The following is an 18,899-nucleotide window of genomic DNA, read 5'->3' as shown; positions in this document are numbered from 1 at the left end:
TTGAGGATGTATGGAAAACAACAGGTGCAATGGTGCCTAGGATACACACTGCAGTGGTGTGGGCTGGCATCCTGCTCTGACATATGGTTACTATTTGAAATTTCAGGCCCAACATTTCTAGATCATTTAATTTCTACAAATTTCTCAAAGATTCCAAACTTAACTTCAAAAAAAATGTTCAATTTCTCTAATGTTGACATAATTAAAACTCTACCACCTTATGTGAACCTGACGAAGCATATGTAGCCTCTGGGTTGCCAGTTTGCAAATTCAGACCTGGTCCAACATGATCATTTTTATAAGGCAGGAACCCAAGGAAGGCACACTGTGTCAAGCTTGAGTCTAGTATCGGGATGTCTGGGTTAGGTGGCCTCTAACTGCTGGACACCTTACATGCCAACCATGTCATTTACTAACTCTTAGCTCAGCCATCTGCGGCATTATAGTCCAGTGCATAGCTTATTAAGCCATTATGGTAAAATAATGTGTTGTCTTTCTTGACTATCCCACATTTGGGGAGCTAGTTGGAAAATATTTCTTTTAAAAAGAGATTTAATTAATGAATTAATTTGTTGTACTTGAAAGGCAGAATGACAGAGAGACTGCGACAGAGACATCTTCCATCCTCTGGTTCACTCCTCAAATGGCTGATGCTGGGACAGGTCCAGATTTCAACCAGGAGCCAGGAACTTCATCTGGATCTCCCAATAGTGACAGGGACCCAACTGCTTGAACCACCTTTTGCTGGGTGCATTGAAGTCTGGTATGGAAGCAGAGTAGCTGGGGCACTCAGGGATGGAATGCCAGCATTGCAAGGGCAACTTAGCCCACTATGACACAAGGTCAGCTCCAGAAATTATTTCTTTTAACAAGATAGTCTAGCCTTACAACTGTCAAGGTGGTATCAAGAGAGAGCAAAAATACATGTGACTCTGCACTCAACATATTTGAGAAATTAAACCCATTCGTTGACAGTACATCTTGCTGACTCCCTGTGTCTGGACAGCATGTAGAAAAATAGAGCTGTTGCTCCCAAGATGCAGTCGGATGAGATGGAAATGTTGTGTCACTGCTCACCTTGTTTCCCAGAGATTGGAATCTTTATTGAAAGAGCTCTTTTTTGATTTCCGGATCAGGCCCTGAGCAGTTGATAAAGGAGAATTACTTGGCCATTATCAGAAGTAGTTGTATTCCCACAAAGAGCTGTTACTAAACAAGAGTTTATCTCTACAAGACTGATAGAATTCTCACAGATTATGGTTCAATCAGACACCTGAAACAGCATGTGTACTGGCTGGTGGGAAATGGCCAACTTCTGTGCCTTAGCTACGGCAAAACAAGTACCCGGGAAACAGCTCATGTATTCTGAATACAGGGAATACATTTTAGTGAGTCTCTGTTTGCCATCAGATGGTGACTCCATATATTCTCTAATATTTTCTGTAAATCTAATAAGATCCAAACAGTTAATCAGCACGGATGCTTGTGATCATTTAATAAAATATTCCTCAAAAATTTAACCCACTTTCAAGATGTAGTTTTGAGATTTCACAATAATCCTATCGGTAGATATCAGGGCCACCCTCCTGTGTGAAAACTAAGAAACTCAGGAATGAATATCAAAATGAAACCAACATAAAGTTATTTTAACACAAAATTCCAACTCTATTTGGAAGCCCCACGTTTGGTATCAAAACAATTTTCATGATCAAAGGGAGAAGAAAGTAGAATTTCAAGGACAGATGCTGGTATCAGGCAGTGTGGGGATAGCTACATATACACTGCTTTCTTCACACACTGTCATCCCTTGGATATACTTCTTAGCTTTTCTCAGTCAAATTTCTTCATCTGTAAAGTGAGGATAATGATGATACACATATTCAATCTATAAAGTGGCCATAAAAGTCTAAAGAAATAGCAACTGGCATGGTGATATTGACACAATCCTCCACCTGTAGCAGTAGCATCCCATATGAGCACCGGTTCACATCTCAGCTGCTCCACTTCCATACAGCTCCCTGCTTATAGCCTGGGAAGGTGGCAGAGAATGACTCAGGTCCTTGGGCCCACGTGGGAGAACCAGAAGAAACACCTGCTCCCAGCTGTAGATTGATTCAGCTCTGGCCCTAGTGGCCATTTGGAGAGTGAATCAGCAGATGGAAGATCTCTGTCTCTCCTTCTCTCTCTGTAAATTTGCCTTTCAATCAAAGATACAAATAGATAAATAAATCTTTAAAATATATCTAATGAGATAATACGACAGGGTAAACACACAGACCTGGAATTTGATAAGTGTTACTTTCCATTGCTTCAGTTAACACAGAATGACCCAGTTAGTGACTCAGAGGTATTAGAATTAAATATGAATGATTACATTCTACACCCACATTTCCCCAATATTATGATTTGATATTAATTCCATATTTTGTTTTTGTATTACTTGTCCAAATTCTTCCTTATGCTCTCATCACACAGAAGTGCCAGTTGAAAATGACGATCGCGCTCCCATGATGCTTTTCATAGTTCGCTTCATCCCCAGTAATACAGAAGCTTCACCCTGGTTGCACCCTCCCACACCTCGCATGAACATGAGTCTAATCAGTGCATGAGTCAAGGCTCTACTGTCTTTCAGAGACTTGGAGTCTGCAAGTGCCACAGTTATGCCTTGCACTTAACTGCAAGTGAGGGGAGCAAAATGCAAAGGCAGGATTCCTCCCCATGTAGACAGGCTTGAAGTGCTCACTGCTTGCAATGCCCTCTTCAGCCAATATCAGGAAAGGCACTCACTTACTAACGAACTCCTCACTGGTCTTCCTGCTTCTGTCCTTGTTCACATCTGATCTGTTCTCAACAGATCCTATCATGTCAACATCAGCACCTTCCAGTGGCTCGCCTACCTTGTGCACGGAAAAGCTCAGCTCTTTCCAGGGGTCTACAAATTCTAGAACGATCCCATTTCAGGTCCCGAGCCATCACTCTCACAGTTCCAGCTTCATCATTCCCAGAGAACACGAGGTCTCAGATGGCCTTCCGTGAGGTGTCTTCAATGGGGTATATGCTGACCACTGTCCCCACTGGTGTGTCTTAGCTTGGTTGTTCTAATAAAGCACTACAGATCTGGGAGCTTCTAAGTCAGTTACTTATTTCTCATGATCCTGGAGGCTACAAGATCAGGGTGCCAGTATAGTCAAGTTCTTGTGAGAACCTCTCAGTTACAGACTGCCAACTTCTTGAAAGGAGAGCGAAGGAGCTCTCTGGAACCTCTCCCATAAAGGTATTAATCCCCTTCATGAGGGATCCAGCCTCATGACCTAATGACTGTCCAAAGGCCTCACTTCACCTGCTAGGATCATCACATTGGGAGGGAGTGTGTGTGTGTGTATGTGTGTGTTTCAATACAGGAATGTTGCGGGGGGGTGGGGGGAGGAGACAAACATCCAGTTGATAACACACTGCAACCTCACCTTCATTTCCTCATTAATCTTGACCTGCTGTAATAGTCACTTGAGGTATGCTTTGTAATTTATTATTTATCACGTTTAATCCTAAGGGCAAGTACAACTAAATTGTTTCATGACTTATTCCTCTATTGCCAAATGAGTATCTCTCTCCTTAGGGGTACACAGTCCGATCTCTGTCTTTTTAACTAGTTTTATGTTTTTAGGTTTCATATCTATGCATTCTATACATTGAAAGGCTATAATTAAAATCTTGCTGTATTTTTTTCAGAAATCAGGTAAAATATGTAATACCAATATGATCATAAAATAGGTTTATTTATCTTAAGTTCCATCTTAAAGTTGGAGAAGAAAATTTGAGAACTATCTAAATAGCTCTTTCCATTTCAAAAGACTGAGTATTCAATATAAAATATATAAAATACAATATAAATATACGACATAAAAACATACAATATAAATATATAGACTATAAGATCTTGCTCATATTCTGAAATACCATTATCACTGGATTCACACAATTTGGAACAGTGTTTGGCTTAGAGTAACCATATAGCAATTCAGCGAATTTTTCATTTTAGACATATTCTAAGATTTCTGGAAAATGAGCAAGAGAATCAATGGTTCAAAACAGTATTTTTAGATGCATTAAGCCAGCAGAACAACTGTAATGAAAGGAGGTGTGAGAGAAAACGAGAGGGTTCAGGATGGCATGGGGAATGACAGAGAGCAGTTGGAGTAAGGGAGCTGTTGCAGAATGTAGGCTCGTGCTGAACTGGGCTCCAGGGGGCAATTATCAACTTGGCAGGAGGTCAAACCAGATTGATTGTAAGTGGGCTACAAGATCAAGTGAATAAAAGTTTCAACAACAAAGATCAGGAAGAAACCAAAAGCAATCCGGGATAAGTAGAGCAGGAACAAGACAGAGGAATCTGTAGCCAAAACACTGAAATTTTTATTAGTGGAATGGTCAACCAGAGATGTCTTAACAGATTTATTTGAAGGAAAAAAAAAAAGAAAAACCTGAGGTATATGGTTAAGTGGATGGGAGGGAATCAAGAAAAAAAATCATCCTTTGAGGAGTGTCTAGCTGGCATGAGATGTTATGATAGGTGTTTTAGTCACAGAACTGGAACTTGTAATCTAGAGTCACTTACATATTAGTGAGAAGAGGACCAGGCCTTGGTTAGATGCTAGCTATATACTAGCACATCCATTACTGCCACTAAGGTAAACTTCAAAGCCAAGTGAAACAATCCTGGGTTGGTTTCCTTACCCCATCTGTAAACTTCAGTTTTGTTTTTCAAGAAATGCTCTATCTCAGAAACTGGAAGAAGTGACATAATTCATAAAAAGTAAATAGCAGGTTGCCTAAAGTATAATAAAAGTGCAACAAATGACTGCCAATAAGTGGGGTGGGCACCACAGAACTTCACAACTGGCTTTAGAGATCCTGAAAAGACAGAGATTAAAGAAAATTTCAAGGGATAAAACCTCGAAGACACAATGTTCTAGAAAACGTGGGACTCAGAGTTTCAAAGCAACCAGTAACATTATCAAATTTAGCCAAGAGGATTCAAAAATAGACCATTCATCCCTGACAACTCTTCAAATTAAACCAAGAAAAAAGCAAATCTTAATGTCGTTCACTACATACCCAAAGCTGGTCATCCATGCCGGGTGGGTTCTTTTTGATAAAAGCACCATAGTATGTAGCAATATTTCGGTGATGAGAATATTTCTTCAACATGTTAATTTCTTGTTTAATTTCTTCTTCTTCATCCTGCATTAGAACCACAAATATTTTGTCAGGAAAATCCTGTTCCTTGTACTTCCTAACAAAGTAGTAAGTCCTGTCTTAAGTTTTCTTCTTCCATATTCATAAAGGTAATTATTATATGCAATGACAAAGAAAAGTTTACAAGGCAATACATTGAAAGTGTCATGGAGTCTTATGTGCGCAAAGTAGACAGGAGTGGCTCACCATCTGCTGAGCCAAAGAAAACTCAACTCTTCGCCTGGTGAGATCCTGCTAGACAGGCTACTAAGACCAGGGTACTTTGGCTCTGAGAGCAACGTTTACTCTGGGCCTGTAACTGGCCCAGAGGAAAGGACGTACAATGCACAGAGCAAAAAAAAAAAAAAAAAAAAAAAAAAAAACAGAAGCTCTGAGATTCAGATTTGTTAGGTTCACTTCTTTGAAGACTACTTTTATTGAAGTGCTTGACTGAAGATGATAAAAGTCAGATGGGGGACAAGGGGCAGGGGTAAGTTCTCCAGATCTGAAGAAATTTGCAATGCAGGAGTACCCTGCTCACATCCACGAACCTGAACATGAAAAGCTCAGGGTTGGGGGGAAATGTGGGGGTCCTGAGGATATAAAGAGAGGTAGCTCTCCCACAGAATTAGTTCCCTAATAGATTTTATTCATTGTGAGTTTCAATTTGGAGTCTCATCACTTGGGTCACTATGGCAGGCCGTGTATTCTCCCCTGGTTTATTGATATGTCCACATTGACTGGACTACAGAATAGTGTTTTATTTTTGAGGTTGGCGGAGAAAGATTTTATCCCAGGATAACTGTTTCAGACGTATCAACAAGCAAGACCTGTCCCAAGTATAACGTGTGACATGACCATGACCTGAAAGTTCACCCACTGTGTGTTCCCCTCTGTATCCTTGTCTCCTCTACTGGACTGACTTTAATTGTGAGTGTCTGCCTTGCAGGGCCCTTCTGAAGCCTCCCTGTGTGATGTCTTCTTCCCCCTCCTCTTCTATTTATAATCCCCATGTATGAATTTCTGCATGAGTTTCATCCACAACCTCTGGAATGCCTTCCCTGATGATCTCAGGCCCTAGTAAGTCTCCCACCTCTATCTGGCCATGACCCTCCCACTGTTTCATGCATTCACCATATTCAGTATGGATGCATGTGTGTTATTGTGCCACTGCCCTGTTACTTGACTGCCTAGTCCAGATTTTAAGCTCTCCTCTGCCTTCATAGCTGAATCCCAGTGCCTCTTCCCCCGGCAAAGCTGCTTGGTCTGCATGACTGTGACCCAGCTGGCTGGATCCTCATGTGTCCCTCACAGGATGACATCCACAGGTATCATCTGAATAAAGCCTCTCCTTTCTGTCTGTGACAATCACAAGCACAGGATTCCAGCTGACGTTCGTTCTCTATACCATCTCCAGCACTAATTAACATGTATGTGAATAAACACAAGTACCCGAATGAGTATCTGCAAAGGTGTGGAGAACCTTAGAAATTTCAGAAGGGATGGCAACAAGTGGGCAAGGAGAATGCAGAAATGATGGCATGTTGTGACTGCAGAACAAATCATCAGAACACAATGAGGAAGGGTGTATGTGTGGTGTGTGTGTGTGTGTGTGTGTGTTCAGGCAAGGAAGGGGATGTCACACAAGTGCCCTGGGCCTTCTGCCCCATAGCCCTGGGACACTTCCCAGGCTGTCCCATGGGTCTATGCAGAATGTTCTTCAAAGATGTCTAATTGGATGGTAGGTTCCTACAGTGCACCTCAAATATCTCAATTCTATACTGAGACTCCTAGTTTGAAGAAAGGTAATTATCAGGGTAACTGGAACCAAAGCTGCTATTGGGAAGACTTTAGGGCATCTTCAAGCAGGAATCAAAAGCTCCTGACGTTGGTCCTCAAATCACTGGATTCTATTAGCATATTTGCTTACGAATTATTTCAAAGGATAAAAGTGAGATTTCTAAGTTGCATATTTATTACAGAGGAGAACAAATTTTAAGTCCCTACAATAAGCTAGGCCTTTTAACATGAAATTAGTAAGACCTTTGATGCTTTACCCAACATTAAAATCTCAATCCATGGAACGGGAATAAAGCTGTGTGGTAGGGATTGATGGGTGTTGAGTCTACAGGGAAGGACTTAGAAATGCCACCAACCCACAGGTAGGCTGGCCCTGGGACATGGCCAGAATACCTCCACTCTTGCTCACCTGGTCACCTTTCAGCAGCTGTCACCACTGGGCAGCTGTTTATGACAACATAACTTATCATGCTTTCTTCAAGGATTGCCTCAACGTGATGAAAATGGAAGACAACTTGTTAAAGAATCACACCCTACCGGAACTGGAAGGGCTCTTCACTAATATGCAGAAAGCAGCTGAATACCAATGTAAAATAAAGTAATTTGTAGTAGTGAAATTGTTCCCTCCAAATGAAATCTTACTCGGGATGTTAATACAGAGCAGACTCCCTTGGCACAAGTGTGGACTGGGATTGGATGCACCAAATTGGGACAGACCCCAACACCCTCTGGTGTCCTGGAGGACTGGGATAGATGTGCGATGGACTAGGCAAGGCCTCAACCCCTTACTGAGCCATGTGTGAGCCATATGTGGGTATGGACAAACCATGGCTGGGCTGAAACATCCAACAGCAAGGACCAGATTGGGTGGAAGGCCAGTCAGGAAAAGCCACCGTTCCTGCTATGACAGGAGGTGGACTGAGCAGGGATGGCTCATGGACCCACTGGTAAGCATGAAACCTGGCATTGGGAGAGGTTCTGATGGAGGAGCCTGGGCAACTCCTCTGGCAGGACACAGTCCCAGCAGGTAAGCGCAAGAAACATGATAGGAAACAGCCCAGAACAGGCCATGGAAAGTTACTCCAGGCTGAATCTGTCCACGTCATCCACTGGCAAATCCAAGCACCAGAACAGTGTGGGTCGAGCCAGGTTCGGTTTCAACAAAGACTAGTGCACAATATGGAATGCCAAGGTGAGGTTGCCTGTACCGGAAGGGACCGCAGCACCCAACCAGCACCTGTGAGAACCAGGAAGGGAGGGGCAGAACTAGCAGGGGAATAAGGGAGGGTTCCTTTGCTGGACAGCTACTCCCACTGGAGAGCGTGGGCTGGGATGGGGGCAGACCAGACCAAGCAGTGCTACAACACCTGTGTGCCTCATGTGGACTAGATCAGGGAAAAGTCAGGCTGGGCTGATTATTCCTACTGGTGCAAACAAAATTAGAGTGGGTGAGGGTTGTTTGGGCTTGGCCACAGCATCAGCTGGAAGAAGCTGGCACTGGGGGCTAGTTCTGTCAAATCAAACCACAGAACTACATGGAGAGTGCATAATCTGGGAGTGGGAGAGGCCTGGGAGGGAAACAGTGGGCTCCTCCCTCTAGGGTTACCACTTCCATGGGAGGGCATAAAACTAGGACAGGGGCTGGGGTGGAATGGGGTGTGGGACAGACTGGACTACTGCTACACATACTGGCAAACCAGGGTAGGGGGTGGGCCCGGTGGGGGTTATTGCGGGTCGCTCCAACTAGGCTGCAGCTCCCACTGGTTTATGCGAGGGCCGAGTATGTGCTGGGCAGAACCAGCCTGGACTGCAACACCCATTGGTTCCAGTGGAAGTCGGGGCTGAAAACAGAACCAACCCAGCAATTGCAACCACGAGCTGTTCGGGGTGATGGAATGTGTGTGCTGGGCCCTGTACTTGCTAGCATATACAAGATTCTGGTTTGAGAACACCTCAGACAAAGTTTTTTTGGAGATCTCCCGAAGCAAAATGCTGGACTCAGAACCCTAACCAAGAAAAGACAGAAGACAGAACAGGTCAACCAACCATCTCAGTTATATGCTGGCAGTGAAATACGGGGCAAACACAGACTCTGTGATGGACTATGTCAATCAGTGGATTCTTCAAAGACTTCATAGTGCTTGGAGTGGCAAGATTGGCATTGATTCATAACTGTTGAAATATCAAAACCACTTGAGCAAGAACCTCAGAGCATAACCTACATCCGGGACCTGGGGAGGGTGAGAAATTGGGTGGGCCTTCTCCCTTAATACCTTCCTTTAAACATGAAGGAAACAATATGGAAAAAAAAAATAGTCTTACCCACTTTCCTGTAGCCCTTGAACCTTTTTACCCTAATCAACTATGTAAAGATTGTCAATATATATATAATATATAAAATATATATATATATAAATTTCAGATAATACACACACACACAAAGAAAAATACAAAGCAGAAAGAACAATTTAAATCATGTACATTTCAACTATGTAAATTTGCTTGTGTAGGTGATCGCAACAAATATGCTACGTCAGTGAAAAGAAAATACAAATTTTTGAAAGCAATTCACATAACAGCTTCTCTATCTTACTTATATTTGGATTTTTTTTTTTCAGTTCCGAAGGACAAGAGAAAATCCCTGAAATAAATGCATGTTGTGAAATTTCCATGATGGGCCCAGTTCAATGGCTTGCTTGGCTAATCCTTGCCTAATAAGTGCTGGCATCCCACATGAGCACAAATTCATGTCTCAGCTACTCTACTTCCTATCTAGCTCTCTGCTTATGGCTTGAAAGTAGTAGAAGATGGCCCAATGCCTTGGGACCCTGTGCCTGCCTAGAAGATTTGGAGGAAACTCCTGGCTGCTGGCCTTGAATCAGCTCAACTCGGCTTGCTGCATCCATTTGGGGAGTGGACCGGTGGATGAAGATCTTTCTCTCTGTCTTTCCTTCTATTAACCTGCAAATTCATTTTTCACCAAAAATAAATAAGTTTTTAAAAAAAATTCATTGAGGTCTTGATGCTACAAAGTATTCTTTCACGTGCATGGGATACCCTGGTAGGGTTAATTAAGAGACTACCATATTTTAATGTGTTCAAACTTGGTATGTAAATTTCGGCTGAAGACTTATTTTAAATCATGGCTTCAGCCTGGTGCCATAGTGTAGTGGTTAAAGTCCTCACCTTGAACGCACCAGGGTCCCATATAGACACTGGTTCTAATTCCAGCAGCCCTGCTTCCCATCCAGCTCCCTGCTTGTGGCCTGGGAAAGCAGCTGAGGACGGCCCGAAGCCTTGGAACCCTGCATGCTTATGGGAGACCTGGAGGAAGAAGTTCCGGGTTCCAGGCATTGGATTGGCTCAGCTCCAGTCATTGTGGCCGCTTGGGAAGTGAACCATCGGACACAAGATCTTCCTCTATGTCTCTCCTCCTCTCTATATATCTGACTGTCCAATAAAAATAAATAAACCTTTAAAATATCATGGCTTATGGACCTGGTGAGACAGATCAGTGAATAAATCCTTGCTTTTCCACGTACTGGGATTCCAAATGGGTGCAGGTTCATGTTCCAGCTGCTCTACTTCCTATTCAGCTCCCTGCTTGAGGCCTGGGAAAGCAGCAAGGACAGTCCAAAGCTGTGAGACCCTGAACATGTATGGGAGAACCAGAGGGAGCTCCGAGCTCCTGGCTTCAGATTGGCTTCAGATCAGCTTCAGATCTTTCTCTCTGTATCTCCTTCTCTCTATAAATCTACCTTTACAATAAACATAAATAAATTGCTTTTTAAAAACAGAAATCGGGCCCGGCGCGGTGGCGCAAGTGGTTAAAGGTCCTCGCCTTGCACGCCCGGGATCCCATATGGGCGCTGGTTCTAATCCCGGCAGCCCCGCTTCCCTTCCAGCTCCCTGCCTGTGGCCTGGGAAAGCAGTCGAGGACGGCCCAACGCTTTGGGAACCTGCACCCGTGTGGGAGACCCGGAAGAGGCTCCTGGCTTCGGATCGGCATAGTATCGGCCCGTTGCGCTCACTTGGGGAGTGAATCATCGGACGGAAGATCTTCCTCTCTGTCTCTCCTCTCTGTATATCCGCCTTTCCAATGAAAAAATAATAAAAATAAATCTTTTAAAAAAATAAAAAAAAAAAAAAAACAAAACAGAAATCATGGCTTATTAAACATTGAAGTGTGGTTTAAAATTAAATGAGAAGTAAGCATATAGAATCACCTAAAGTTGGCTCAAGGTAGGATTATGCACCTGTGATCTATATGTTTACAAATTCAAGGCAACAGGTCCAGAGTGGGTCAATAAGCTCCTGGAATGCTTTTGTTCACCACAGCATAGACCGAACTTTGCCACGACATTCTGCACAAAGCACTTGAATTTCCATATGTGCTAATTCAATCTAAATGAATTCACTCAGCACTCCATATTTATCAAGTGCCTACTATATCCCCAGCATAACACCAAATGCTAATGATAAAATAATCCAACAACGGGTATGACAGATACAAGCTGTTCCAAACAATGCACTACAGTCCAGTGGGGAATACAGATGGAGGTCACAGAATGACACAGCTTTGTATGCACAATGATCACCCTTGCAAGTGGTCATGATGTAATTAACCGCAAGAAATCTAAATCTGAGTTCTAAAGGTCAGACAAAATTCATCCAGTTGAGGAGTAAGAAATAGCAGATGATACAGTGAATAGGGAAGAGATAATATTTCTGGCAAAGAAACAGAATGTGTAAGTCTTTGTGGATGGAGGGGGTAATGTGTGTTGTCGCCCATGGTGTGCGGTGGGTTGGTTCCACAGGGGAATATTTTTTGTAAACTTGTCTGTAAGAGATTCAGCAATATGACATGTGGTAAGCATCAGATTCTGTATTGTGCACGCACACTGAGATCATGGGTGGAAGTGGGACTGTCCCCCTTTATGGCTGTGGAATGGGGAAGGTAAAAGCCACATATCCAGGGTGAGTGAGTCATGGATGTCAGAGGGAGGTTATAGCCCAGACATGACTGACGTGGTGCAGATATCTTCCGTAGCAGTTAGGCTAACTTGCTGTCTCTAACCACTAAGCAAAATCCCTCAGCAGAGGTAACAGGAGTCCCAGGTCCACCTTCCTCATGCCCAAGCATGCACTGCCCTGACACGTGACTCCCCAAAAGACATCAAACCAAGTGAGCCAGAAGTGAGTTCTAACATTAGCAGGGATGCCATCTTTCTGTCTACCACAGAAAGGGGACTTACAGCCTCAGGGATCCTGCACCCCCAAGACAGGTAATAGTCCCAGAAACCAGAACGAGCTGTCCTTTCTGGTGCTAAAATGAGTGTGATCAATAATAATATCTCACCTTTCGGCTTGGTTACTAGAAAACAAGACACGGAAGAGGAGAGTCACAATGTGCATGAGGATGCCTATCCCCCAAAAAGCAACAGAACTCAACCAAGTGAGGACCTAGTGCAACCCAAGGACCACCAAAGTTAGTTGGAGGAGCCGTGTGGCATACGGGGAACGGGGGCCAATTGAAGGGGACTCCGTGATCCACTACTGTGGCACTAGTTTGTCAACCTGTGTTTGAAAAGCCCAGGCAGTGACTCTGGACACCCCAACTTCTATGTGCCAGTTTCTCTAAGTCTCAACTGCAGCAGGGGCTCACAGATTTAATTATGATTATGATCAAATGTTTTGAGATCCACAAATGAAAGATATTATGTAGGATGTAAAACTCCTCTGTCCCAATTCTGGCCTTGGAGGCCTAATATCCAGCTGGGAGCTCTATTTCTCTTTCCAAAAAAACAAACAGACGTTTCAAATGAATTTAAATTAGTGCTCATCTATATCCGTTTGTTCTTGTGGCTGTATTTTTTCCCTTTGACATGGGCATCTGTGTATGACCAAGCCACCACCCAGGCCACACACCCAGCAGAGGCAAACACGTGCGGGCACAGGGCACACAGAAGACACTCAAAGTGATGTAGTCTGTATTTAAGGTGAGGACAGCTGCTGAAGTGTGCGTGGAGTGGGCAGCTCAGCAGGCTCATTTTTCAAACTCTAGGTGCTTCTCAAGTTCTACATTCTGTAGAGCAGACAGAACTGAAGCACTGGAAATAGCTCCATTGGTGGCGGGTGTTATGGAGACCAAAAATAAATAAATAAATAAATAACCCAATGTTTTATCTTCTCTCTATGAGAAGGAAAACTCCCTTGTGTTTTATTAGACTGTTCTGTCTGAAGACATTTATTTAATAGAGCCCTGAGGAGAGGCGAGGAGCTGGCCAGAGCAGCCTGTGGCCCCAGGTTCCCTGGGCTGAAAGCTGCTGCACTAACTCACAGCCGTGATCACAACTGCCTTTACTGAGAACATTTCCTAGCCACCCAAGTAGCACAATTTCCTTATACCTTCCTTCCTAATACTCCAGGCACTCTTTGAAAGCTGATCCCAAGCGTGATGAAGTTACTATTTGATTGTAAAATGTCTGTCACGCACGCTCAAAACTAAGATTCCAGAAGAGTATATGCCCACATCTGTCTTTTTCAATGCTACCACCCAGAGCAAGGCACACTCATGATGAATGAATGAATCGACTATATGACTTGAGCCTTGGGCTTCTAGCCTACTCGCCTTAGAACTTGCCTTAGTACACTATTCGAATAACTGAATGATATTTTTCAGGCTACACCAACAACTCTGTAGTAGGTGGTGAAGGCTACACCAACTATTTTACATGGATTAATAATTACCCAAAAGTATGAACAATTATGTCATGGGACAGGTTAGCATCCCCTGACATAGCTACAGAATTTCAGTGCACACTCTAAAATCTTCTTTTGATTCTTATTGTCTTATTTACTCACTCACCACATCTTCCTAGAACTAGTCATTAAAATCATGCCCTAGGAATGTGTTCTGTGTTAGGCATCTGATAGTATGTTTCCCTTCAACTTCAAAACATCAATGGATGAGACAAGAGAGGTTGGAATAATTAAGAAATGTGCTCCAGGTCACAATTGGTAAGGAGAGGAGTGGGTCATGCACCCATGTCCAGGTGACACTCCCTAACTCTCTCACCTTGGTAGTTGGCTGTGGGCGGAGTGCGTGCACCTCACTGGCTGGGTTAGAATTCCAAAACCACTATTTGCTCTCTGGGGGCTGTGCAAGTCACTTGGGTTCTTTGTGCTTTCAATTCCTCATTTGTGAAATGGCAGTGAGTCCCTGAAGGAAGGCAGTTTAGGAAGGAGATGATTCAGTAGACGTTGGTAGTACAAGTAGTACTTGGATCATAACAGGTGCCCGATGCTTCATCCATTACCTGTGACATGGCCCTTGGCACTGTTACTAATGTTACTGTATTTTCTGCTATGTATCAACCCGGGAAACCACGTCCAGAGAGGAAGATGTCTCCCTGGCTCTTCCAACCAGACAAAGGAAGAAAGATGTTTTTCTGTCTGCCCAGTTTTAGCAAGCAATGAGTTTTGAAGCTATGGGCAGAGAGATCTCAAGGGAGTGTCAAGGAACTACTTCCTTATGCTTTAAAAATGGATGGAGAGTGGTTATTAGCTTTCCCTACCAAAATTCAGCAAATGGGAATTTGGCGAGGTAGGGTTAAAATAAGGTCCTTCTAGCAGGGAAATCCCATCACATTACACTCCCATTTAACTTCTGGCCCCAGTGTTGGCACTCGTGGTGTTTTGAAAAGAGAGACCAGGACTTGTGGCCTCCCACTCTCTGCAAAGAAAGCAAATCTCATCTCCTTATCCAAGAGTAGGCACCATCACACAGTATCATAACCCCGACTGGTGCTCCAAACTATGGGTAGTACCAGCCACTGCATACACTTCGTTTCTTATTATACATAACCATGATAGCTTTTTGTATCTGACAACATTTAATTTATAAACTAGAAAATTAGGCATAGAATTTAATAACAATATGGTGTAAAAAATGGGACAGATGAAATTCCATCACACTACTCAGGTATGCAAAACAGTATTTATGGATTATTTCTGGAATATAACATTTAAAATTTCTAGACCAGGGTTGACCATCAGAAGCTAAATCCAAAGGAAATGAGAATAAGTGGTGGGGGACTATGGCATCCCTTTCACATGTTGGGAGAAGGTTTCTCTTCAAGACTGTTTTATCAGAGTAGGAAAATTCAGTGTTTGAAAATGTTATAAATTTGTAAAGATATTCAGCTCCTTATCCAAATGGCATTGGTTGGTCCAGATTCATCTTACATCAATCTTCCCTGCGACATTTGAACCTTGAAACTTCACACAGCCCAGGAGCCTGCTCCCTCAGCCCCCTGTGCCTTGCACATACTGTATGTCAGCCATGAATGCTCAACTGTCCTCCTTGGCTCAGTCAGCAAGAACTGGCCTTCCCAATCCCAATGCACTTCACAAGTAACTTTACTTTGAATTTTAGAACCATGCAACCTTTGTAAACATTTAGGGCAGGGCAGTGTTGCCACAAGCTCTTCTTCAGGCAAAGGATCATTTTTCATCTCTATATCCGGTAACGTTACAAAGTTCTAAACATCACAAAGCAGGTGTTTAGAAGCTTTTTAAAAAAATAAATCAATAAATTAGAATGCTAAACTCAACATTACAACACCCTTCCACATTAACCGAAGGCCTATAGTAACATGGAAAGGATAATGGACTTAATAAACAGGGTTAAGTCGTTCAGCTAAATTAGTCACTCTACCACCATTAACCTTGCTATATTACATAAAATACTTAATAAGCTCAGTTTCCACATCTCTAAAATGTACTAATAATAGAAACTGTTTTGCAGGTTGTTGATGGGATAAAATAGAGTGACACAGAGGAAATTTTCAGGTGTTCTGACACACTAACCATTCCATCAATGTTTGCTGTCATTATTATTATTATTATTATTATTATTATTATTATTACAGGCTGCAATATAAAATTATGTCACCCAAGAGGCCCTTAAGGAGCACATCCTTTTTAAACACACATGCTTTAAAGAGATGATATAGCAATGGGATGCTCCTGCTCCTGACTCCCCAGCATCTTTCCCATCTCTTCTTGAAGGACTTTTCTTGAGGATCAATCTTGCCCAACGTACTATTCCCTGCAGTGGATTCCACAGCCAGGAATCCAACTTAGATATTGCTGAGGAAAATCAAGATTAATTCAGGGAGCCGTCCCATTTTCAGCTTAGCCACAGACTAGCACTTTGGCTGGGAATAATGGTAAATGGGGCAGCACTGTAGGAAGAACACAAAGCCTGGAGAAGAAGACAGAAAAAACTTTACATCATACCATGTGACTTTTTGTGTTTGAAATGTACACGTCAGTCAGTTCCCTCTTCAGCTTCCTTTAATTCGAGTGGGGTTTAAGCACTATAACTCAAAGTGCTACATGATCACAACTAGTTGCTTTAAAGATGCAAACTTTTTAATTTTCATTATTTCACTAAGTGCACTTAGGGCATCACTAATATAGAGAAAATAGTTTATACCAGGAGGTTTTTTTTTTTTTAGATTTATTTATTTATTTATTTGAATATGAGATATACAGAAAGGAGGAGAGACGGAGAGAAAGATCTTCCATCTGCTAGTTTACTTCCCAAGTGGCCTCAATGACCAGAGCTGCGATGATCTCAAGCCAGGAGCTCCAAGGCCCTTCCACGTCTCCCACATGGGTGCAGGGTCTCTTCCAAAGCTTTGGGCCACCCTCAATTGCTTTCCCATGCCACAAGCAGGGAGCTGGGTGTGAAGCAGGGCCACCGGGATTAGAACCGGTGCCCTTAGGCACGTGCAAGGTAAGGACTTGAGTCACTGAGGCCCTATACCAGGAGTTTTTACCCAAATGAAAGTGAGGACAATCCTTTCACACGGCTTGACCAGAGAAAAGGAAGGAGAAGGCCTAGGAAAGCCGTCCACTGACTTGTCTGTATATGTGATTCCTGGGGAGGAGGGGGCTTGTGAAACAGGCAGCTTACTAAGCTACTTCCAGGAGTAGCTGCGGGCCTAGGAAACTGCATTTCTCCCAAGCAGCACAGCGGCCCTGATAGGCCATCGATCCTGTGAGAAATCCCCCTCTAGAGTCCAACTCCTCCTGGATGATGTACGTACAACCAGAGTACACAAAACCAGCCGGGAAGAAATCCCCAGAGAGCAGTGAGATGGGGAAATTTCCATAATGATTTCAGAAACTAAAAGAACTTCATGGGCTGAGTTTAACCGCTAATTCTGAAGCATGTGTTGGTAAATCTGGAAACACTACAACTCTAAAACCGGAAGGACAGAAGTATTAGATACGGTTCTTTCTGTGACTGTTTTCTATAAAAAGGATGCAATCTAGGATAAAAACAATAATTAAAAATTGATTTCAAGCTTATGGCTTCATCAATTTCATTACAATAAACTGTAGCGACTTGGCAGTAGGTCATAGCATACAATTAACAAAGCCGACCTCCGAGAATTCATCGCACTTTTTAACAGAGCAGCTATAATGAGCACAATTACAATAATTGGTAAGAAGCCTTTTCAGCATTCCATAAAACACAAAAGACAACATGACAAACTGCAATGCTTCTTTGCTAAAAACACCACATGAATGTCACAAAGAAAATCCTATGCTGACTATGGTGTAAAAGGGATGATAGCAACCGTGGAAAAAAGAAAAAAACATTTCTTGAAGGGTAGCCATGTTTTGTCTTTGTTAACAGTCAGTGGCTAAATAATAGTTAATGATGTGACTAGACCATAAAATCCACTCAGCACTTCTCAACAGGGGTTCCCCGTGAGAATTAAGCTTAAGTACTTAGAGCATTTATTGTATGTAATGCATTGACTCTTTCATGCATATCAGATGAGATTAATTTGGTAATATCCTTGGGATAATTGAGAAAAGAGTTTCTTAAATTATTTTTTTTCCTGTATGGTTTGGTTGCTTAATAAAACCCTGTTTAGAAAGATTAAATGATATTCCTTAAATTGAAAATATAGTCTACAATAAGTAGTCATAATTTTGATTCCAAGCAGTCTAGAAAGAATAGTTCTCTGAAAATTTAAAACCTCACAAACAGAACCAGAAGCTAGAAAACGTCAGTATTGCAAGTCATACCTTGTATACACAGCGCACAAACTTATGAACTGATATTTGTGATGTCAGTGGACTTCAGTTGGAGCCACACGATAGAACTTAATTTACAAGCATAGAGGTCTTGGATTCCATCCACAACCATTAGTTGTTAATCTGCCAAGTGTGTCCCATTGTGTGGAGACTGTATTGAGTCCAAGGAAAATACAGGCAGTATGACTTGAGCAAAGCAAATTATGATTTGTTCCAGTGCTGGAGCTTTACAATAGGTTTCTATGTAGAAACTGATGCTAGCTGTTTCTGAGTTTTGTGTCAGTTCTCTGCTAATCTCATGCCAATATCCAACCTCCATCTCTAGCTAGACAGCTGAATTTTAACTGAAGACATTGGGAGAATAAAAGACTACATTTCCCAGCTTCCCTTGCAGCTAGATCTAGCCAATAAAAGCACAAGCAGAAATCCTGTAAGACAGCAGGAAATTTTATTTTGAGAGACTTTTTCTCTAGCCTTTGACTCATAACTTTTCCTTTTTTCTTCTTATTTTTTCTTCTTTTATTTGCCTTCATAGAGTGTGATGAATGAAAATTCAATAAGCATCTTACGCCACTTATTAGAAAGATGGGACAGACAGATAAATATATTCTTTTGCTATTACTGTTATACATCCCTGTAATATTGACTTCTAGATCCCTTTAGCATAAGGGAATAAGATAGTTTTCTCTTTCAAATTGCAAAGCTAACTTCTAATATAATCCACATTCAGTTTCTTATGAAGT

At 42.4% G+C, this 18,899-nt stretch overlaps 1 protein-coding gene across 8 annotated transcripts in view; it reads right to left on the bottom strand.

The window, feature by feature from the left end:
- Positions 1 to 18,899, bottom strand: part of TNIK (TRAF2 and NCK interacting kinase) — a 382,866-nt gene that overhangs the window by 132,418 nt on the left and 231,549 nt on the right. For all 8 annotated transcript variants that reach the window (XM_041002750.1, XM_041002751.1, XM_041002753.1 and 5 more), the window contains exon 4: positions 5,116 to 5,241. In XM_041002750.1, coding sequence (XP_040858684.1) covers positions 5,116 to 5,241 — 126 coding nt within the window. The remainder of the gene's footprint in view (positions 1 to 5,115; positions 5,242 to 18,899) is intronic.

The sequence above is a fragment of the Ochotona curzoniae genome, unplaced genomic scaffold, assembly GCF_017591425.1.
Source record: "Ochotona curzoniae isolate NIBS_2020 unplaced genomic scaffold, NIBS_Ocur_1.0 scaffold_2587, whole genome shotgun sequence".
In the NCBI taxonomy this organism is placed as follows: domain Eukaryota; kingdom Metazoa; phylum Chordata; class Mammalia; order Lagomorpha; family Ochotonidae; genus Ochotona; species Ochotona curzoniae.
Note: the sequence above shows the minus strand (reverse complement) of the source record. Positions and strands in the feature narration are given on the sequence as shown.